Here is a 24,218-nt window from a genome sequence, read left to right on the forward strand (position 1 = left end):
TTCAGGTTGTGACATTTTACTTTTCAATTGCGATAACAAAAACTGTTGGTATTTTAGCATATGAAACTGACAGTTTAAGGCCCTCATGGATAAGGTAGCCGAGGTATATACCTTTTTCCCCCACCTTTCTAAGGATCTGGAATCTCTCGGAAGGCAATGGATTTTTGGCAATGGAGGCCTTAACTCCCTTGGGGCCCTGTGAGATGGTTTCTGGGTCAGCAGCATGGCTTTTGTACAGAAATTGGTGTGAGTCAGGAACCCTGTAGTACCTGTCAGGCTTAACTGGAGCTGGAGGTAGAGAGTCCGGGTTAAGGCAGGCCTCCGAGTAAACATCATCTAGGATGTCCAAGACAGGAGGTATAGCCAGAGGCCTGTGTTGAGGTAACAAAAGAAATTCCCTGAGCCTTTTCTTGGAATCTGAATAATCCTGGCCTTCCCAGTGGAAGTGTTCCCTTAAGGTATGCAAAGTTTCCCCAAATGAGTAATCCTCAGGGGGTGATACAGAAGGGATGGACTCCTCCACATCAGAGTCTTCAAAAGGGGAGTAAGAATGTTCCTGATCATCAGAGTGCTCTGAAATAATGGAGCCCTAATCAGAGGAGGGGGAATCTTCCTCCACTCTGGGCTTTTTGTCCGGTGGGGGCTGAGAACCTCTGATTAGAGTAATTAAATCCTCAGCCATTTTAAGCATCTGTTTTTTAGGCATGGGGCCTGGAGATGGGCCCTGTGTGGCTGGTCTCAGAGTGCATGGTTGCTTTAGATTTTGTGAAAGCCTTGATGGAGAAAGAAGAGGAAGGTCTGAAGACACCTTGAGTGGAGGTGGACCTGTCCACATTCTGAGTTTCAACGTCGAGAGTGGCTTCCGTATCTGTAGTCGGGGTGTGGGCCGAGGAGCCTGCGACCTCGGGCACAGGAGACACCGTCAAAGAAGTGTCGTCGGTAATCAGGGGCTGCGTAGGCACCTCGCTGAGAACCAGACCACGTGTAGTCGGCTTTGGCGTGGTGTCAGTAGAGGCCGTGGACCTCGTGTGTCGGTCCTTGTCTTTGCGTTTTTTTAGACAAAACTGGAGTCGGAGTATCTGACGACATAGTATAGTTAAATGCTTTTCCAAAATAATGCTGGGCGAACTCCGCCCGACGCTTAATACTGCGTTTGTTGAATGTAGCATAAAAGCGACAGACCGAGACATCATGGTCTGGGCCTAAACAAGGTATACAGAGGGATTGGAAATCCTTATGCGGTATTTGCTTCCCACAAGAAATACAATTATTAACTTTGTCTGAAATCGGTCTGAGGCAAGAAAAGTTTCCCCAATGGGCTACTTAGCTTTTAAGAAGACTTCGGTTTCCAAATTTTCGTAATCTCAGGAGCTGGCCGACCGGCACTTGCGAACTGCTTCTGCTTCGGGCACCGCGCGGCAAGAAAGACTGAAGAAAATGGCGTTGGCTGGTTCCTTTATACCCATCGCACTGACGTCAGGGAAGAAGCGACGACAACCAACGCCGGACCTAGACTTTGGAATTCGGCCGACCGAGGACCTGCCTGACGGCAGGAGAACCCATCTGTTATGACTGCAGCTGTACGCACGATGAACATTCCAAATCCTCTTCGAAAGAGGGTTTCAACAGTCCCTTTAAAATGAGCTTATTCTTTCGCTCCTAGAGCACTCTGGGACTGAAAGCATGACAAAAACTGCAGGACTCCTGCAGATGAATAACTCCCAAGCAGTAGACACAGACAGAATGACCATCGGGTATAGACATTTTATATCCACATTTACAGCACTTCTTAAAACCCGAAGGGTTTGTGCTCTTTGGACTCGGACATTTTCACAACAAATCCACTACTTAAAGCAGAAGCAAACTGCCAAAAAGGTACAAAAACCCAACAGACAAAAGCGTGGGAATCAGAAAACGAACATTGTAGACATACACAGGGGACACACACAGACAACCAGATGCCCAAAACCTCTAATTTAAACGGTTAGGAACACCAAGGGGATGACCAAACCTCTAACAAACGGCTGGCAAGAGAGGACGACGAACTAGGTCTTCTAACTAAAACGGGCTTGGGAATAGTCAGCGGGATACTCACAAACAACACGCTATCAACTAAAACAAAAATAGAGTAGCTATGAAAATAGCTTTTGGTTTATGAGGAAAAAACTTTTTCTTAACACAAGAAAAAAGGTACTTGGTCACAGCCAAAGCGAGACTACATCCTAGCTACACGAGCGGCAAACGAGATCTGAGGATATGGAGCAGTGCACCATGGGATAACCTGCTTAGCCCAGCCAATGAAAGAATGTGAGCTAGAAAAGTTGGCAGAGTCGGAGCCGATATTCAGCTCCGAACCCACAGGTAAGAATGTAGGCAAGATAGGACCACATAACATCCTGCAGTTCAGCTATATTACTTCCTTGAGAAAGTACAGTTTTGTACCTACCATAAATGTAGATGTCCGATAGGTATGCATCTGCAGTCATCACATATGGGTTGTCCTGCCTCCGGCAGCCCTTCGGTCGGCCGGATTCCAAAGTCTGGGTTCGGCGTCGGCTGATGTCGCATTTTCCCATCGCCAGAGCCTGGGGTATAAAAGCATCCGCCGACACCATCTTCCTCAGTTTTTCTTGCCCCAGATGCCAGGTACCCTCTAAGGAAGGCTAAATTTGGAGAGATGCATTTAAAAATCCAAACATGCACAATAATATAAAAAACAAATACACCATAATAGATCCCCCCAGCTAGCTATTAGAGGGTAAGTACCCAAGTAATACCACAGAGGGAAGGAGGGAGGGTAAACCTGACTGCAGATGCATACCTATCGGACATCCACATTTATGGTAGGTACAAAACTGTACTATGTCCTTCAAGGATGCATCTGCAGTCATCACATATGGGTAGAATACCATAGCCAATCTGGGGGTGGAGGACCTATGAAAAGGATGGTGTAGCTAAAATGCCCTGCAGGACTGCCGTAGCAAAGCCTGCTCTGGATCTGGAATATAAAGGTAAATTGTAATGCTTGGCAAATGTATGCACGGAGCTCCATGTAGCAGCTTCTAAAATGTCCTTGGTAGCCACCCCTCTTAAGAAGGCTGTGGAGGTGGCTGTGGCTCTCGTGGAATGAGGTCTAATGTTAGTTGGCACAGTTTTTCCATGAAAGGAGTAACAGAAACGAATGCAATTCCCTATCCATTTTGAAATTGTTTGGAAATTGCTTTTCCTTGTGTACCAGCAGCATATGCTACCAACAGCTGCTCAGTTTTTCTGTAACCTTTAGTTCTGTCCAAGTAGTAGCGCAACTGTCTGTGTATGTCCAGAGTGTGCAGAAGTTTCTCCCCTTTGTTTTGTGGATTTGGGAAGAAGGTAGGTAAATGAATAGCTTGATTTAATGAAACCCTGGATACCACCTTTGGCATAAATGTAGGATTGGTTCTTAGTGAAACTCTGTCCTGATGAAAAATAAGAAAAGGCTGTACTGCCATAAGGGCTTGTAACTCAGATACTCTTCTTGCTGAGGTTATGGCCAGAAGGAAAGCAGTCTTCCAAGACAGGAACTGTAGTTCCGTAGATGCTGCTGGTTCAAAGGGAGGCAGTGTTAGTTTTTCCAACACGAAGTTAAGGTCCCAAGTAGGTAGAGGTGGTTTCCTTGGAGGATTGATGTTTTTGATTCCTCTTAGAAACTGTCTTAGGAGAGGATGAGAGAAGACAGGCGGATCTGTATTGTACTCTGCTGAAATTGCTGAAGCATGTATTTTAATGGAAGAGTAAGACAGACCATCGTGGAACATTTCTGCCAAGTATTCCAGGATGTGTGCCATGCTCATCACTGTCGCATTTAGGCCCTTTGTGGTGTTCCAAATGTGAAATCTTTTCCATTTTGCTGAATATGCCTTTCTTGTGGATGCCGGCGAGCTTCCATAATATCTTTCACTCTCTGGGATAACATGTCCTGAGGAGGAGTCAAGGTATTTTCCAGGCTGTTAGTTGCAAGGTTTTCAGGTTGGGATGCAGAGTCTTGTAACTGTGTTGTGACAGTAACAGTGGCCATAGAGGAAGAGGCCATGGTTTCGTACGTGACATGCTGTTTAATAGTGGATACCAGTGCTGTCTTGGCCAGTCCGGAGCTATCAGAATCACCTTTGGCTGCTCTGTCCTGATCTTTAATAAAACCTTGGTCATTAATGGGAGAGGTGGAAATGCATACACTGTTAGAGTTCTCCAGCTGAAAGAGAGGGCGTCCACTTCCCATGCTTGTGGGTGGTATGTCCTTGAGCAGAATTTCTTCAGTTGATGATTGTGGGGGGAGGCAAAAAGATCTAAGTCCGGTCTCCCCCATGATTGTGTTATCTGTAGAAAGATGTCTGGGTGCAGCATCCATTCATGTGCATCCATTATGTTTCTGCTTAAGCTGTCCGCCAGTATATTGTCTTTTCCTGGCACTAACTGGGATTGTAGCTGTATATTGAGTTTCAGGGAAAGTTCCCATAGATTCATTGCCAGCCTGCAAAGAGGATAGGAATGGGTGCCTCCTTGCTTGTTTATGTACCACATAACCGTGGTGTTGTCTGTCCTTATTAACAGATGGCCATGATGCAGAAAGGGTTTGAAGGCTTCGACTGCATGTATCACTGCCAGCATTTCCTTTTGGTTTATGTGCATGAGTAGCTCTTTTTGTGTCCATAGACCTTGAATGCATCTTCCCTCCATGTGCGCTCCCCAGCCGTGGTCTGAAGTGTCTGTTGTAATGGTTTGGCTGGCTAGTGGTTTGCTGAAAGGCAGACCCCTGTTTGACTGGCTTGCTTGAGCCCACCACAGAAATTCCTTTTGAAGGCATGGAATGAGTGGTATCAAAATTTCCAGGCTGTGACTGTGCTGAGTCCATAAACTCCTTAGGTACCACTGTAGTTTCCTCATATGTAGTCTTGCTTGCGGAATCAGAAGTATGCAAGAAGCCATGTAACCCAGGGCTTGCAGAATTTTCCTTGCAGTCAGCTGGGTTTGTCTTGTCAGATTTTTGAAGTAATCTGGTAGTTGACTTTGTTTTTCTTCTGTAAGGAAAGCCATTTGGGTGGTTGTATCTAGATCTGCACCCAGAAAGGTTATTCTTTGGGATGGAACAAGTCTTGATTTGTGAAAGTTGACTGTATATCCCAAGGCCTGAACTAGGTGAATGGCATAATTCAAGTGTTTTACCAAAGTTTTGTTTGCTGTCCGCTTGTATTAGGCAGTCGTCCAGATATGGGTATATTTGCATCCCCTGAAGTCTGCAGTGTGCAATTACTGATGCCAGGCATTTCGTGAATACTCTGGGCGCAGTAGATAAGCCAAAGGGCAATGCTGAGAATTGATAATGCTATGACCCTGCAAGAAATCTGAGGTGTCTTCTGCAACTTTGTCTGATACGGACATGCAGGTATGCCTCCTTGAGGTCTAGAGTTACCAGCCAAGACCCCTTGCCCAGCATGGGAAGGAGCTGTTGTAGAGTCAGCATTTTGAACTTTGGTACAATGAGATAAGTGTTCAGTGCGGACAAGTCGAGAATAGGCCTCCATTGTTTTTCTTTTCTTGGAACAAGGAATAGTCTGGAATAAAATCCTTGGCCTTGTTCTGAGAGAGGAACTTTTTCTATAGCTTTCATTTGCATTAAGCTGGAAATTTGTTTCAAAGCCTCTGCCCTTAGATTCTGTGGCAGGTCTGGCATGCCCTTTCTTTTTGGTAATGTGTGGAAATGAAACCTGTATCCTTTGTCTATTATTTGTAGTGCCCATTTGTCCCTTGTAATACTGTGCCAATTTTCTGAAAATAAAGAAAGCTTTCCGCCCAAGGGTGCTTCCAATTGAGCCCTGGTTGGCGGTGTCAAAGTAAAGTCATTGAGCCTGTCCTTGTGCAGCAGTTGAAGGTCCTGCATTACCTCTCTGGTTGGGAGGCTGCCATTGATGTCCTCTGTAGGAGCCTCTAGCTTGCCCTCTACCTCTGGCACGCCTCTTCTTGCCTCTCTGAAATCTCTCTGTCTGGAAAGGACCAATTCTTGGAAGGACAATTCCTGCTGAATCTAGGCGGTTGTACTTGGAGAAAATCTTTGACTGTTTGTATTGATTTTGCTTTTTCTTCTAATTTCTTTAGGACCTCCTGAGCCATGGAGCCAAATAACTTTTGCTTTTCCAGTGGGGCATCCAGCAGCTTTGCTTTAACGTGGTCTGGCAGAGATTGTTCCTTCAGCCAAGCATGCCTACGTATGACTGCGCCAGTCATAGCTGACCTACATGAAACTTCCAATGCATCATAACTACATTGCAAGAAATGGTTGCTAACCTGCTGAGAGTTATGTACCAGATCCTGAAGTGACTTGCGGTCTAGGGGGTCAGGTGAAGACAGCTTTTTATGCAATTCATCTAACAAATACTCTTGGTACTGTATCATATGAAATTGACAATTTAATGCCCTCATAGAAAGAGTAGCAGAAGTATACACTTTTTTGCCCCATCTCTCTAAAGCTCTGGACTCCCTTTCAGAGGGGAGAGGATTTTTTAGCAGTGGCAGCTGCAACCCCTTTTGGGCCCAGGGAAATAGTTTCTGGATCTGCAGAGTGGGCCTTGTAAAGGTAAAGATGCGAGTCCGGGACCCTGTATTACCCATCGGGTTTGGCAGGAGCCGGAGGAAGAGAATCAGGGGTTGTGCTAGAGTCAGAATACACATCATCAATGACATTCAAAACAGGAGGAATAACTAAAGGCCTATGCTGAGGTAAATGTAAAAAGGTCCTTAATCTTTTCCTGGAATCAGGGAATTCCTGGCCCTGCCATTGGAAATGCTCTCTCATGGTGTGTAGTGTCTCCCCAAAGGAAAACTCTTCAGGCGGGGAGGCTGAGGGAATAGATTCCTCCGCATCAGAATCCTCGTAGTCCAAATAAGCCTCCTCCTGGTGGTCCGAGAGAGTAGAGCCATCAGAGGCCTCATCTGAGGAGTGTGGATCAGAGGGATCAACCCTGGGCCTTTTGTCTGGAGGTGGTTGAGAGCTCCTGTCCGGATGAGGTCGAGAGCCCCTAATTAAGGAGATAAGATCCTCTGCTAAGTTTAGAATTTGTGATCCAGTAGAGGGTCCCTGAGGGATAACCTTGGGAGGCAAAGCTTTTGAAAGTTTAGCAGCTTTAGCCCTGGAGAAAGCCTTAATGGACATGGATGCAGGAGGCCTGGATGCACCACGTGCTGGTGTAGATTTGTCTAAAGGAATGGTGTCAGAAGGTTCCAGGACACCAGTTTCTGTTGGTAATTCAATAACAGACTCGGCCGGGGCCTCCGGGACCGAGGTAGTCGGTTGAGCGGTTTCTAAAATTGGAAGTACCAAGGACTCGGTTTCAGCCGAGACCGAGACACTTGCGGCAGGCCTTGCCGTGGTTTCAGCCGAAACCGCGGTCTGCGTGTGTCGGTCCTTGTCCTTCCGTTTTTTTAACTAAATGCGAAGTCGGAGTCTCCGACGGCATCTTATACGAGAAACTAGCCCCAAAGAATTCCTCTGCAAACTCCGCCCGACGTCTAAGAGTGCGTCGGTTGAAGGAAGCACAGGCTGATCAGGCTGAGACGTCGTGGTCTGGGCCTAGGCAGGGGAGGCAGTAAGAGTGGAAATCCTTATGAGGTATTTGTTTCCCACAAGTCAAACAATTATTAACTTTATCTGACATCGGCTGTGGCAAGAAAGAGTCCCCAACGGGGTACTTAGCTTTTTGAAGTCTTCGGTAGCTGAATTACAGGAGCTGGCCGACCGGCACTTGCGAAATGCTTCTGCTTCGGGCACCACGCGGCAAGAAAGACTGAGGAAGATGGCGTCGGCGGATGCTTTTATACCCCAGGCGCTCTGACGTCGGGGAAAATGCAACATCAGCCGACGCCGGACCCAGACTTTGGAATCCGGCCGACCGAAGGGCTGCCCGAGGCAGGACAACCCATATGTGATGACTGCAGATGCATCCTTGAAGGACATCATTCTACTGCTGTCAGGAGGAGTAGCTCCAGGCAAAAAGTGAAAAAAATAAGTTACGTACTTACCATAACTTGGTATCTATTTTATCTGTAGTCACCATTCATCACATGTGGGTCTAGGATCAAACATTGGTTCCGAGCCGGCAACACTTAGACAACAGCTTAGCTCAAGCTCCTCCCTTCCCCATAATGCACTGCTGCCCTCTAACCCCTCAGATCGAGTTTGCCCTGGAGAAAGAAGACAGAGCAGACCTGCCACCAGAAAAGGTCCAACTAATATCCTGCCAGTCCCCTCGGGAAGGGGGAAAGGAGGGTGGGATCGTGATGAATGGTGACTACGGAAAAAACAGATACAAAGTTACGGTAAGCACTTGACTATTAATCTGATGTTATCCTAGTCACCATTCATCATGTATGGGTCAGAGACCCTAGCTACCCAACATTCTCGAGTAGCCTCATGGAAGGACATGCCAAAGAACAATGAAGCCAAAGGAAGCCCTTCCCCTAGCAACTTGGTCAGGTTTGTAATGAGAAATAAAGGCATGAGGAGAAGACCAAGCTGTCGCTGCACAAATGTCATCCAAGGATTGACAAGTTGAGAAGGTAGCTGATGTAGCCACTGACCTGGTAGAAAGAGCCTTAACTGGTCCAGGCAAAGGAGAACCGCATGAGGAGTAGATGTAAAAGATGCACTGGGAAATCCAACAGGAAATTTAATTTTTGAAACAGCTCAGCCCTTCCTATTGACTGAAAAAGCCACAAACAATTAGTCTGAGAGACGAAAAGACTTAGATGTTCATTGACGGCTTTGTTTTTATGTGCACAGAACTAAGGTATGCAACATGTATTCCCACTTGTTAGCATAATTAGGAGAAAACACTGGAAGTTGGTTAGACTGAAGTTCGCTTCAGTGGCCACTTTTGGCATAAAAAAAGGATTAGGTCTCAAGGCCACTATCCTTATGGAATATCAAATAAGGAGGCTTAATGGTAAGAGCCTGCAATTCTAATGCTCTCTTCATTGAAGTTAGTCACCAAAAGGGCATTCTTCCAAGAAAGAAATCTGAGATGACAGGATGCGGCAGGCTCAAAAGGGGGCAGAGATAGAGATTGCAGCACCGGAGCAAGATCTCACTCTGGAGAAAGATCCTTAACTGGGGGATGCAACAAAAAGACACCTTGCAAGAAGGCCTTGCAGAGACGAGAAGAAAACGCAGGTTCACCATTAAGGTGAAAATTAGAAACAGCTGCCATTTGGACTTTAACCGTAAAACAACTAGCACCCTCCTGAAAAGGGGAAGACAGGAAAAGAAAATGGATCCAGATCCCGACCTTTAGCCCAAATAGAGAATCTTTTCTACATACGTTTGTAAACTCTCTTGGTAGAAGATTTTTGAGAAGCATGGATAAAGTCCTTTACAGGGGAGGCAAGCCTGGACTTGGCAAGAATCACTGGAAGTGGACAAACCAAGCTGTCTGATGGAGGGTCTTAAGATATGGAAACAGAAGGAGTGACAAATGAGAGATCAGATCCAGTACCAGATTGAGCACCCAAGGGGGGTGCTTCGGACAAGACCATAGAAGAAGAAACCACATCTGCCAAGGCCAGAAGGGGACAATGAGGACTGGCTGCGTCCTGAGGCATCTTGCTTTCTGAAGAACTCGCAGAATTAATGGTAATGGAGGAAAGGCATAAAGGAGACCAGGAGGCCAATTGTGAGTCAGAGTGCCAATGGGGGGACTCCCCTCTCTGGGGAGATCACAGCGAAGTAGCTGCTGCGTTTGTGGCTGAGGGAGGAAACAAACAGATCATAGCTCAGTTGGTCCCACTGACTGAAGACCTGCTTCTCCATTACAGGATTCCAGGACCACTCATGAGGGGTCAGAACAGCCCTGCACAGCTTTTCTGCCACCATGTTGGATGCTCCAGGAATGTGTGTTGCAAGTAGAAACTGCCTCGAGGACATCGCCCACTCCTAAACCCTCATGGCCTTGCGACAAAGCAGATAAGAACATGTGCCCCCTTGCCTGCTTATGTACCACACAACAACCATGTTATCTGCGTGTACTACTATTGTTCCCAGAGGAAGGTAGTCCTGAAAAGCTTGCAACGAAAGGAGCAGTGCTCTCACCTCCAGAACATTTACCTGCAGCTTGGTCTCTGACTGGGACCATGTCCCTTGGACAGTCTTCCCCTGGAAGTGCCCCACCCTAGGAGAGAAGCATCCGTGGTAACAGTGGACGTAGGAACTGGGGGAGAGAGACCTGCTCACTAGGAGGTTGGGAGACTGTATCCACCATGAGAGATGTCTTCTGCACATTGGAGAGAGCTGTATAGGGACTGATAAGAGGATGAGAGAGTAAGGACGACTGAACTGCCAGGATCCACGGCAGAACTCTCATGTAATACTCAACCATGGGAACCAGACAAATGGCTGCTGCCATAGAACCCAGAGCCCTTAGAATGAATGACACTGGAGGACAAGTTTGCTCCAGAAGTGATTGTACACGAGATCAGATAAGAAGCACATGGAGGGGAAGAGCTGCAATCTCCAAGGTCGTACTCAACTGAGTGCCTATGAACTCCAGAAGAGGTCAAGGAAGGATGACTTGGCAAGATTCACTGTTATCCCCAACTGATAGAAGAGGCGAAGAAGAAAGCATGTGGTCTCCACCAGCTGATGCTACGTCGGAGCTGTGAGGAGCCAATCGTCGAGACAGGGAAACACCTGGAATCCCTGCAGCCTGAGATGAGCTGCCACCACTGCCATACATTTGAACACCAGGGGGGCTGTGGTGAGTCCAAAGGGCAGGGCTCTGAACTGGAAGTGATCGGCTCTTAGATGAAAGCAGAAAACTCTCCTTAACTGTATTTTGACAGGATAGTGCGTGTCCTGGAGATCGACAGAGCACATCCAATCGTTCTTATGCAGAAGTGGCACAATGGACTTACAGTGACCATCTGAAACTTCGACTTCTTGACTGACAGATTTAACTGACTGTGGTCTAGAACTGGATGCAGGTCCCCTTTTTTTTGGGTACCAAAAAAAAGCTGGAGTAAGTTCCGTATCCTCTGTCCTTTTGGATAGCTTTTTTTTTTTTTTTTTTAATGAGGATGGTCACCTTTTCCGGGCTCTTTCTGACTGGGTGGCATGTCAGGAAGAGTTCTGTTTTTCGGCAGGAAGTCGGAAAAGGTAATACAGTAGCCACTGGATAAAAATTTTTAGCACCCATTGATGAGTTGTGATGTTTGCCCAGGCCGAAGGGTGCAAAGATAAACAGTGCCCAGACTGCCTCCAGGGAGGGACAGTCTGCAATGCCTCAGGGGTGTTTGTAAAGGCTTCTCAGAGCAAGGCTACCTGAGTCTAGTTTTGTGGGCCTACTCTGCCCCTAGTGCGGCATCAACCATTGAAACCTCTTCCACGTCCCCTGGAAAAGGAATCTTCTTGAGCGTCCTGAAAGGAAGACTGCAACTTATGGAACCACATCTTCTTGCTCCCCTATTGGATCCTGGAATAGGACCTTTGGGGGGTAGAAAATTTGATCCCTACAGTCGACAGCATTTTCCCCTCTTGCTCACTGTGGGTCAAAGTTTCCTTAACAGTTGGTCATAAGATGGGGGTATTGGTGAATGACACCTTAAAGGCCTCTTCAAACCCACATAAGTGAAGCCTGGCATGATGCCTGATGGCAATACCTGTGCCTGCAGCCTCTGAGGTACCTTCTGCCATGTTATAGATTACCCTCATGGATGAATTAGCTATGGATGTGAGAGTGGCCAGTTTGGGGGCAATGCCTTAAAGTCCTCCACTGGCATGGACTCAAAGGGACGTGGACAGAAGTGGTAAGTGCTCTTATCAAATCCCTCTGAAGATGGGTGAAATGCGTCAGGTAGTTTAAGGCTCACAGGCTGAAAGCAGCTAATGTAAAGACCCACTTTCCAAATCTGTCCATCGCTCTCAACTCTCGAGTGGGAGGATGGACAGATTAACTCTGTTCCACCAGCTCTTTCTTGGTGGCAGCAGCTACCACAATCACATCAACTGGAACTGCCTTGGACCAAAAAGCCTTATTAGAAGGGGGAACTCAAGAACCTGTCTCTCTGGCACTGTACCAGGTTCTTTCTAAGCCCTACTAGCAATGAGGCTGATCAAGGGAAGTCAAGATGTCTCCTCTTACATGTCCCTCTTCTGAGGGACTTCCTCTACAGGAGGCTCAGGGAGAAGACTCAGAAGAGACGGGGAACTAGGGGTAACTGCCCCCCTGGAGGCCAAGTCGAATGGACTGACCAGGAGCAGGATGAGAGGGTCCACTCAATACGTGGGTGGGATGGAGCCTGCGAGCAGGGGAGACTACTCTGGTAGCAGAGAGAGATCTTTCCACCACCTGGAAAGCGGAGGGGCTGGACAAAGCCCCCTCTCCCTCCCCTGCAGACAACATTACAAGGGAGGAAGCAGCAGACCCTGCCAGGACCTCCAACACTCCAGAGAAGGCCAGGCTGGAACTACCAAGAGCCAAAGCACTGAGGGGGCAAAGAATGGTCTGAAAGGCCTGGACCCGAACATGCCCAAATGGACTCCTGGACGAAAACCTGGACTAGTGGCCCCACCTGCCCTGGGGGAAGAGGAGTAAAACTAGCCATAAACTCTGATAGGTAGGGACAAAAAGGAGCCCCGGAGACCCCATCACCTCCATGCCTGACACAGGCTCCCCTAAGTCCAATCCCTGAGAGGTCAGACAAGGAGAAAATAATCGGGGAGTGGGAGAAGGTCCCCCAAAATGGACTGCATCACCCTATCCATATCAGAGGGGAGGATACTCCTGAAGGATCGGGAGGAGACAGAGGACCTTGCTGCAGACCTGTGTCAGGACCCCGAAGGCCTTTGCCGATGGTCCAGAGAACGGCTCCTGCGTGGAGAAATAAACAAAGGATCCCCTCTCAGAGGATCCAAAGGAAGGTCCTCAACAACAGCACCCAACATGGGTCTCGGATCAGAGGAAACAGAGATATCCAAAGGGAGAGCTCTCGAATCCCTCGGATCCAAAAGAATCGGATGACTGAAAAGTCCACTCTGGCTTGAATCCGAACGCCTCGATCTGGAGGCCTTGGATCTGAAAGTCGATTCAAGAGACCCTCTGATATGAAGACCTGGTACTGGAAGCCTTGGATCTGGGAATCAACTCTCTACAGAGCTTCGGATCCGAGATCCCCGGATCCAACCCCACTAAGACTGAAGTCTGATCCGGAGACCTGGGATCAGACAGCCTAGGTTTCTTACTAGAGACCTCCCCAGAAGAGAAGGAAGCAGCAGCTTTTCCCTTATGCTCAGAGGAGCCCTGCTTGGTTGAGGACTCCTTGACCAAGGGATCCCCGAGCCATTCCTCTAAGCAAAAGCTTGTTCCGACGGTCAACCAGGGCCCTGGGGGTTGAATGTGGCACAAATGTCACATTCAACCTCCAAGTGGCCTGTACTGAAGCAATAGAGGCACTCCTCATGTGAGTCGGTGACGGGCATCTTCCGACCACACGAGGAGCGCCTCTTGAAACCCAAAGGCTTGTCAGACATCTCTAACCAGGCAAACAATCCAAAACAAGAGTCAGAAAACACTAGCCAAAAAGGTCAAGCACTAAAAAAATCCATCCACGCACACAAGTACCCCCCACCAAAAAAAGCGCTCAAGTATAGAAACCCCCTAAAAACTGGATGGGAAAGAAAATACACCCCTGGGATTCCACCTGCTGACTTGTCTGAACATGGGCTAAACTCTTGGCTAGGCTTACAAGGGCTTCAGGGCAATAGCTTAGTAACTTCCTATGATCCTCTGAAAACCTACACACTAAGAAGGGAAAAGCTCACACAAGACTACTACTAAAAGGGAGCCAAACAAAAAGGTTAGAACCAATGGGTAATGCAGAAAAACCTATACACACTATACAACTGTCTTCAAGTGCAGCAAACAAGATCTGAGGGGTTAGAGGGCAGCATTATGGGAGGGGAGGAGCTTGAGCTAAACTGTTGTCTAAGTGTTTCTGGCTTGGATCCGATGTTCAATCCTAGACCCATACCTGATGGATGGTGACTAGAATAACATCAGATCAGTCAGGTTCCAACAGTTGCTTAAAATGCCAGTTCAGTCCCACTAGCCACTGTCAACAGTAGGAAAATACAGTTCATGTCAAACACAACTCATACAAAGCAGACAAATGAATTTTGGAAACCTGAAGACAAAGCAGTACAACTAAGCACATTAGTATGGCAGGCCTACTGATAACTATTTTGTAGTGCAATAAGAAATACTTTACGTTCTGAGCTATTTTAATCAGAATCGCAAAAATAACAGTTCTACACCAAAAACACACCAAGTTCTAAACTAGAGTTTTCCCTTTAAGTGGAAAGTAAGCAGAGAGACAAGGATAAGACAACTATACTCATAATAGGCCTGAATTCAGAATCAAATTCAGGCAAGTAAGATGTGATAGCAGCAAGGGCATCTGCCTACACTGCCTGCTATTTATTCCCGCTCACAACAGAGATCACAACAAGACTACCCAATCAGATGCATCAGTACAGAAGCCTTACTCTCCCTACCCACTGTCCTTGCACATCATGTTGCTGGAAAAAAAAAACTGCGCGTGGGTTTTGAGCTAACTGCAGTCTTCCCTCTACGGGTTCATCAGGAAGAGCACCTATAAACACCACTGGTCATGTCAGAACTCTGAATGAACTGGGTAGTACATCAGAGGCAACTATGCCTTTTGTTTTCAGTATCAGACCACCAACTATTATAAACACAGGACTCAAACAAGTTTTAAGCATTGCAGGGAGAGTCAGAGACAGTATTCCCAGTTTTTGTAGTGTGACACATGGGCACACATTACGACCAAGAAGCACCTGCATTTAAATCTTAATGACATTTTCCTAAATGCTGTTTCTATCCTATGTGCCTGCTAGCTATTAACCTTTCTTGCCAGTCTGTCATTCAAATGCATTCACTCCTTTGTTACAAGGGCTGCTTGGTACTAACAGCTATGATGCTGGGAGGAAAAGCTCAGAGACTGTCATCCAGGCAGTCCAAGGCACGGACAGTTTCTCTTGTGGGTCCTATGAAGCAGCATGACATGCGTGACAGTCCTATGGTGTCATGCAAGTTACCCACGCTTCGGTCAGATTAGTGCAAGACCATGAACATGCAGTTTTGAAGGCATGCATACCTCTACTGGTTACTGCTGCAAGCCACAACAGTCACCTCCACTGGTCAGCTATCTTGCAGAGAACAAAGCAGCATCCCCTCTCCAAGGCACACAAGCCAGTTACAGCCACTCACTCCCATCCTTCTCCACTCTAGTCAGCTAAAACCATTAACTGCCCTTGGGTCACAAGCCACAGACAGGGCTTTATAATCTATGCCACAAATTCTGCTGGCCCTAGGTGAACCAAATACAAATGCTATCACAAAAAGACAAGCTCTCACTGCTGAATAATAAGCAAATACTTCCAAAGGCTTGCAAAAAAAAAAAAAAATCCTTACCAGTTTCAAATGCTGCCTGGTCAGTAGGAAGTACCTGCAGTGACCTGCTGATATTGCTCTTCATGTCTTTATTCAGTACACGAGGAGAAGACCCCATCCAACTTGGCTCTTCCCAGCTCCTCTTCCCTGATGGATTCATCTTCATGGGGCTGGCTGGAGCACTAATGGCCCTGTCATACATCTTGAGCAGAGGCAAAATGCATAACTCAGTTTGCAATATTTACAGTCCAAGAAAAGTACAGTTATGTACACTTACCGTACATGTAGATGTTAGAGTGTATTCACTGTTGCAGTCATCACACTTGGATTATCTACCTGCAGGCAGCCCTCAGTCGGCCCGAATACCAGAGGTTTAGTATTTCTGTGTCGATTTTTGTCGCTCCATCACTGATGTCAGGTCGCCAGGGGTATAAAAACAGGCAGCTGATGCAATTGCATAGTTTTTCTTGCCCCAAATGTCGAGCCCCCCCCAAACAGGGAGCTAATTTATGGTGTAAAAACCATCACCAGTAAAAAGTAAATACCAACAGACCTGCAAGGGTTGAGATAGAGAAGGGGGGAGGGGGAGAGAGACAGACAAGGGGGGCTGGAGGGTGGGAAAAGTACAGCTGTGTACAGTTACCATAAATGTAGATGCTCAAGTGTATTCACTGTTGCAGTCATCACATTTGGGTTATCTGCCTGCAAGCAGCCCTCAGAGTCTTGGGATTTCTGCGGATGCTGTCGCTTTTTCCATGACGTCAGCTCGTCAGGGGTATAACACATGCAGCCAATGCCATTACATCAGTTTTTCTTGCCCCAGACATCAGGAGACCCATTAAATATTTGGGGCAATTCTAATGACTTCTCTAATTTTCGTCCCATAGCATTGCTATCACCTATAGCCAAAATCATGGAAAAGTGCATCCATAAACAACTCCTTAACCACCTTCTCCATAACAACCTACTTGCTAACAGTCAACATGGTTTTAGACCTTCTCACAGTACCACTACTGCATTACTCTCCTTTACCAACACTATCAATCACAACCGTAACACTAACCTATCATCTTCCATCTTCATAGATCTTTCAAAAGCTTTCGACATGGTAAATCACAAACTCCTTCTGCATATACTACAATCTCTCTCAATTCAGCCTTCTTCCTTATCCTGGTTTACATCTTACCTAGAAAATCGTCAGCAGGCAGTACTTTGGAAAAACTCACTATCGACTCTCCTTCCCATCTCTTTAGGAGTACCTCAAGGGTCTATACTTGGCCCACTCCTATTTTCTATATTTATTAATGACCTCCAGTCAGCTATTCCAAACACTACTTGCATACAATATGCAGACAATTCCACTATAATCTGCACTGCTTCCTCTCAGACTGAACTCCTGTCACTTACCCAAAAAGCTTTTTCCACTGTTGAACACTGGTTCTCTGACAGTTGCCTTCTCCTCAACCCCAAGAAAACAAAGTTGCTATTGTTCTCACCTACATACAAATCAAGCTCTCTTAACTTCTCTATTACTTCCTCTGATAACACTCTGATTTCTCCTGATGCTACTACAAAACTACTAGGAATAACTATTGACAACAATCTCAATTTTGATTCTCATATAAACAACACAATAAAAGTAATAAACAAAAAGATTGGTTCCCTCTATAGAATCAAATCATTCCTTACTCCTGAAGCTCGGACCACCTTAGCTAGTTCTCACCTTATCTCTACCCTTCTATATGCTTCCACTATTTATACCAATCTCTAAATATAACCTCAAGAAACTTAGCACATCCTACCATAATATCGCTCGATTTGCCACAGGATCCCTCTTCAGAACCCATCACTGTCATAACCTAAAACAACTAGGCTAGCTTGAACTTCCTAACAGGCAGCTCTTAACTGCTCACAAAATTCTTTATCAGCCTTCTAAAACACCTATTCTCTCTAACCTCATTACACCTTATAATAACTTGAAACAGCTACGCTCTGCAAACAAACTATTGGTTAATACTACCATACCCAATAACTCTGCAGGTGACAGCCTTTTTTCTAACTCTGTTGGACAAATGTGGAACAAACTACCACCTGATATCTCATCTTTGTCTAGTCTTCCACTCTTTAAAAAACAGCTAAAAACACATCTTAACAAGCACTGGCTTTGTTCCTGTAACAACCCAGACTAACCTTTCTTGTATCCTTCCCTCCTGAATTCCTCCTCACATAACATACTAGAGAGATATGTAAATAAAAAAAAAAATTTATTATTACTTTTTTTCTACTTTTTCCATATTAGATACTTATATTTAGAATCTGTTAAAACTTTGTTTTGACTTTGCCTCTCTGCAAGGATTTTATGTTCTGTCTCAATGTATTAATAATTTTTACCTTGTATTGACCGTTACTGTGAATTATTTGTAAATTACGTTGGAGCTTTTCTCCCCGGGCCTCCACTGAAAATGGACATATATCCAGCTGGACTAGCCCAGTCAACAAATGTAAAATAAAATAAATAAATAAATAAATAGGAAGCAATTACATGGTGTGGAGAACCCCCAGCAAAAAGCAAATACCGATGATATAAGGTATACCAAACAAAAAGGATAGGTAGAAGTAAAGAGAATTCAGGGTGCTAGAGTGGGGTAACCAGGACTGCAAAAGTGAATACACTCAAACATCTACATTTATGGTAAGTGTACACAACTGTACTATGTTCTTAGTGTTTCACTGTTGCAGTCATCACATTTGGGTTGATTCCCAAAGCTGAGGATGGGTGGAGGCAGTCAAGAAGCATTAGAGCTGGCAAGCAAGCCCATTAAGACTACCTAGCTCTGGATTTAGAAAATATAGCCAAGTGGTAATGCTTGCTGAAAGTGTGTACACAGGTCCAGGTTGCAGCTTCCTGGATGTCCCTGGTAGGGACTCCCCTGAGAAAGGCTGTAGAGGTAGATGTAGCCCTAGTGGAATGTGTTCTGATCCCCTGTGGGGTAGGTTTCCCATGGTGTTTGTAGCAGAAATGGATGCAGTGTGCTATCCATTTAGCACTGGTTTGCTTTGAGATAGCCTTGTCCTCTGCCCCTGCAGCAAAGCTAACTAGCAGCTGGTCAGTTTTCCTGAAAGGCTTAGTCCTGTCCAAATGGAACCTAAGCTGCCTGTGCATGTTCAGGGAGTGCAGGATCCTTTCCCCTTTATTCTGAGGATTAGGGAAAAGAACTGGAAAATGAATGGATTAGTTTAAAGACACACAAGACACCACCCTGGGCATAAATTAAGGATTAGTCCTGAGGAAACTCTGTCGGGGGGGGGGGGTGTCAGTCTTAAAATTTTCTTGGCTCCTCTTAGGAACTGTTAGACCTGAGGATGAGAGAAAAGTGGTGGCTCAGCATTATATTAAGCTGAGATGGCAGAGGCATGAATCTCAACAGAAAAGAAGGGTAGGTCTTTGTGGAGCACTTCTGTTAAGTAATCTAGTATATGAGGTAAGCTGGGCACAGCTGTGTCCATTCCCTGAGACTGGCTGCAACAGCAGCATCTTTTCCACTTTTCCGAATAGGATTTTCTAGTACTAGGCCTCCTTGCCTCAAGGATGACATCCAGCACCTGTTTACTGATGGTTGCTGGCTATGAGTTCAGGGGATGAGCCAGGCTGCTAGTTCAAGGTATGCAGCTGAGGATCCAAAATCTGTCCCTCCTGCTGGGACAGCAGGGAAGGGGTCTGATGCAGGTGCCATGGTGGCACTACTGTCAGACTGCACAAAAGGCAGTGCTGGCGTGGCCAGTCTGGTGCAATCAGGATTGTCCTTGGCTTGTCCTGTTTGATCTTTAGTAGAACCTTCGAGAGGAGGGGCAGAAGGGGAAAGGCACAGATTGAGAGGTTTTCCCATGTAAAAGGACAGGGCATCCACTTTCCATGCTTGGCTGTGGGGAGTTCTGGAGCAATACTTGCGCAATTGATAGTTCTGAGGGGAAGCAAAGAAGTCCACCTTTGGTGCCCCCCACCTGTGCCTCAGAAGCTTAAATATGTTGGGTTCCAGTTTCCACTCATGTGGGTCCATTAGACTTCTGCTTACGTTGTTTGCCAGTGAATTTAGTTTGCCTGGCAGGAATTGAGCTTGCAAGGTGCACTTGGTTGCTCAAGGCTGTGTTCCACAGAGCCATGGTTAATCTGCAGAGTGGGTAGGAATGGGCTTCCCCCTGCTTGTTTATGTACCACATAACTGTGATGTTGTCTGTCTTTACCAATAGTTGTCCTGGAAGAATAAGGCTTTTGAAGGTTGTCAGAGCATTCTGTACAGTTAACATTTCTTTCTGATTGATATGCAGGTGCATTTGCTTTGGGCTCCATTTGCCCTGAATGTCTTGTCCTGCCATGCGAGTCCCCCATGGATAGTCTGATGAGTCTGTTAGGATTTGGGCGGCAGGGGGTTGAGTGAAAGGTAGCCCCTTGTTGTGGTAGTAGGCCTCTGCCCACCAAAGGAACTCTGTCCTTAGGCAAGGAATGACAGGAATCTGTTTCCAGGTCCTGAGAATGTTGACACCTGAGACTTTTTAAGTACCACTGAAGTTTCCTCATATGCAGTCTTGCATATGTAATTAGTAGAATGCAACAGGCCATGAACCCTAGGGCTTGCAGTATTTTTCTTGCAGATGGCTGGGTTTTGGTGGCAAGTAGATTGAAAAAGTTTGTCAAATTGTTTTTTTCTGGAGTGAGGAATGCCATCTGGGAAGTTGTGTTCAAGCTTGCTCCCAAGAATACAATCTGTTGACTGGGTACCAGATGTGATTTCTTTTCATTGATGATGTAAACCCAGTGAAGTTAGAAGTCTGTTTACAAATGTCAGGTGCTGTAGTAGCAATTCCTGACTGTCCGCCTGAATCAGGCAATCGTCCAAGTACGGGTAAATATGAATTCTTCTCTGCCTGCAATATGCAATGATTGGAGCTAGGCATTTTGTGAATACCCTGAGCGCAGTAGATAAGCCAAAGGGAAGTGCAGAGAACTGATGGTGCATAGAGCCTGCTCTGAAACGTAGATATTTCCTGCACGATTCCGTTATGGGGATGTGCAGATAAGCTTTTTTTTAGGTCTAGGGTGGCTAGCCAAGAGTCCTTGGTTAGCATAGGAAGCAGCTGTTGGAGAGCAAGCACTTTGAATTTTGGAACCACCAGAAAGGTGTTGAGAATAGACAGATCCAGGATAGAGAGCCGAGAGTTTTCCTTTTCTGGGTACCACAAACTATCTGGAATAAAAACCTTGTCCCCTTTGCTCTGCTGGGACAGGATGAATAGCCTTGATAATGAGAAGAGAAAGTGCTTGCTTTTGGGCCTCTGCCCACTGGTTTGGGGCAAGGTCTGGCCATCCGCTTGGGGTTGGCAGTGAGTGGAAGTGGAATCTGTATCCCTGGGAAAAAATGTTTAAGACCCATCTGTCCTGGGTAATGTACTCCCAGTTTTTTGCATGCAGGGCAAGTTTTCCTTCTAAACATGCAAGTACTTCAGCAAGGCTTGGAAAAGTTAAGGATGAGTCATAGTGAGATTTTACCACTGGATGGCGGCTTATTTGTCCCGGTTTTAGAGGTGTGAGCACTCCGTTGCTTAGATCTGTGCACACCCTGAGACTGTAGTCTTGATGGTCTGTTGGCCCTGGGTTTGGACTGAGAATGTCTGGGAGGGGACTGGAAAAGACCAGCTATTTGAAGGCCAATGCCTACTGAAACTAGTTGGCTGTATCTATAGGACATCTAACACTTTGCATAAATTTAGTTTTTTTCTCCATCCTTTTGAAGACGACTTTTGCTTTATTGCCAAAGAGACTGTCTTGGTTTAATGGTGCATCTAGTGATTTTGCTTTGACATGGTCTGGCAAAGTTGGTTCCTTAAGCCAAGTATGCCTTCAGACCCAGTGGCAGCAGCCCTGCAACATGCTTCTAAGGCATCAAAACCACATTGCAAAGTGTTTTCCAACTTGGTTAACAGAATGAATTAACTCTTGTAAATCCTTATGTTCTGCACAATCAGGAATCAACATTATTTTCTGTTTAATTAGTTCCATAATATGTTGCGGATACTTTAACACATAAAACTGGCAATTTAAAGCAGCCCTGATGGCAAGAGTAGCAGAGGTGTGTACCTTCATAGCCCATCTGTCTAAAGCCCTAAAGTCCCTGTCTGAAGGGGTAGGATTTTGGGCTGTTGTAGCCTTAATGCCTTAAGGTCCCTGTGAAATGGTCTAAGGATCTGCAGTAGGATTTTTAAAGAGAAATTTGTGGGAGTCACGTACTCTGTAGTACCAGGCAGGTTTCCTGGGAGCTGGGGGCAAAGTATCAGGGGTAAGGCTGGATTCCAAGAAGACATCATCTACAATTTCCAGAACAGGAGGTATAGCTAGAGGTCTGTGCTGATGCAAGTTTAAAAATTCCCAGAGTCTTTTTGGACTGTGAGTATTCCTGGCACTCCCACGGAAATGTTCTCTAAGGGTATGCAGGGTTTCACCAAAGGAAAAATCTTCTGGTGGGGAAACGGGAATGGAATCCTCTGCATCAGAATCCTCATAGGTAGATAAGGGTATGTCCTGGTAATCAGAAGGATCAGAGTCAACAGACTCATGATCTGAAGAATCAGAAGGAAAATCAGTTCTTGGTCTTTTTTGAGGGGGGAGGCTGGCTTCCCCTAATTAAAGTAATAATATCTTCAGCCATTCTAAGACTTTGTTTCTAAAGCATGTGGGCCTGAGAATGCGCTTTGTTCAGTTTCCTAGGCATAGTGTGAACTCTGGACCTGGGAATTCGGAACTTTTGGTTTGAAATGAAGTCTGTTTAATATGAAAATCGGAAGGCTTTAATACGCCCTCAGAAGTCAGTGCCTGCACAGCAGCTCCGGACCCATCCAAGGTAGAGACATCCACAGATTCCATAGTCGAAGAAGCCTCTTGCGACATACTGGACTCCAAATGGATCTCAGTTGAGGCCTGTGAATCTGTAGAAGTGGGTATCAGGGGCTGCGAAGGCACCTCACTGAGTACCGGCCTATGCGGTATGTCTGTCTTTATCCTTACGTTTTTTCGGCAGATAGGTAGTCGGATGGCTTATCGAAGCAATTTCAGAATACAGAGAACGAGAGCAAAAAAATTTAGCGACACAGCCCGACGACGAATAGTTCAGGTGTTAAAAAAGCACAAAACCGACAGCGAGGAACGTCGTGGTCTGGGCCTAACAGATGACACAGTAAGAATGAAAATCTCTGTGAGGTATTTGCTTTCCATAGGCAAGACAATTGTTAATTTATTCTGACATCGGTTAGAGTAAGAAAAAAGGATCCCCAACAGGGTACTTCTCTTTTAAAAGACTTCAGGTCTGAAACTCGAAAAACAAAAACTTCAGGAGGCGGCCGACTGGCACTTGCAAACTGCTTCCGCTTCGGGCACTGAACAGCAAGAAAAGCTGATGTAATGGCGTCTGCTCCATGTTTTATACCCCTGACGACCTGACGCCATGGAAAAAGTGACAGCATCCGATGCAGAAATCCCAAGTGACTGGTATTCAGGCCGACTGAGGGCTGCCTGCAGGCAGATAACCCAAATGTGATGACTGCAACAGTGAAACATGATCATCCAGAACTGCAACAGTGAATACACTCGAACATCAACATTTATGGCAAGTGTACACAACTGTACTATGTTCGTCGTGTTTCACGGTTGTAGTAATCACACTTGGATTCATTCCCAAAGCTGAAGAATGGGTGGAGGCAGTCAAGAAGAGTTGGGGCTGACTAGTATGCCTGCAGGACTGCTGTTGCAAAACCCGCCCTGGATTTGGAAAAGGTAGGCAGGTGGTAAATGCTTGGTGAAGCTGTGAAGAGAACTCCAGGTAGCAGCTTCCAGAATGTCCCTGGTAGGGACTCCCCTGAGGAATGCTGTAGAAGCTGAAGTTGCCTTAGTGGAATGCATTCTGAACCCCTGAGGGGCTGGTTTCCCATGATGTTTGTAAAAGAAATGGATACAGTGTGCTATCCATTTGAAAATGGTTTGTTTTGACATGGCCTTGCCCTCTGCCCCTGGTGCAAAACTAACTAGTAACTGGTCAGATTTCCTAGAGGGCTTAGTCCTATCAAGGTAGAATCTGAGCCGTCTGTGCACATCTAAAGAGTGTAGGATCCTTTCCCCTTTATTTTGAGGATTAGGGAAAAAGGTTGGTAAATGGATAGATTTGGTTGAGAGCTACACTGGAAGGCACACTTTAGGCATAAAAGTAGGTTAGTCCTGAGGGAGACCCTGTCAGCATGAAAAATAATGAAGGGTTCCACAGCCATAAGTGCTTGTAGCTCACACTTCTAGCTGAAGTGATGTCCAGAAGCAAAGCTGTTTTCCAAAAGAGGAATTTTAACTCTGCTGACGCTGCAGGCTCAAAGGGGGGGGGGGGGTAGTGTGAGCTTTTCCAGTACAATATTAAGGTCCCAAGCAGATGTGGGGGCTCTCCTTGGTAGCCTTAAGTTGTTGGCCCCTCTCAGGAACTGTTTGATGAGTGGGTGAGGGAAGAGAGGTGGCTCAAGTGTTGTAATGAGCTGAGATGGCAGAGGCATGGATCTTAACTGAAGAGAAGGATAGGCCTCTGTGGAGTAGATCTGCTTGGTAATCCAGGATTAGAGGTAAGGAGTGCAGTGCTGTGTCCTCTCATTTAGACTGAATCTAGGAACAATACCTTTTCCACTTACCAGCATAGGATTTTC

General features: G+C 46.0%; 1 protein-coding gene across 2 annotated transcripts in view; it reads right to left on the reverse strand.

The window, feature by feature from the left end:
* The window catches only part of LOC122794203 (mitochondrial dynamics protein MID51-like), a 386,580-nt gene that overhangs the window by 155,098 nt on the left and 207,264 nt on the right, over positions 1 to 24,218 (reverse strand). For both annotated transcript variants that reach the window (XM_044062422.1, XM_044062430.1), the window contains exon 3: positions 15,513 to 15,693. In XM_044062422.1, coding sequence (XP_043918357.1) covers positions 15,513 to 15,693 — 181 coding nt within the window. The remainder of the gene's footprint in view (positions 1 to 15,512; positions 15,694 to 24,218) is intronic.

Source organism: Protopterus annectens, chromosome 1.part0 (genome assembly GCF_019279795.1).
Source record: "Protopterus annectens isolate FY-2018-M chromosome 1.part0, PAN1.0, whole genome shotgun sequence".
NCBI lineage: Eukaryota > Metazoa > Chordata > Ceratodontiformes > Protopteridae > Protopterus > Protopterus annectens.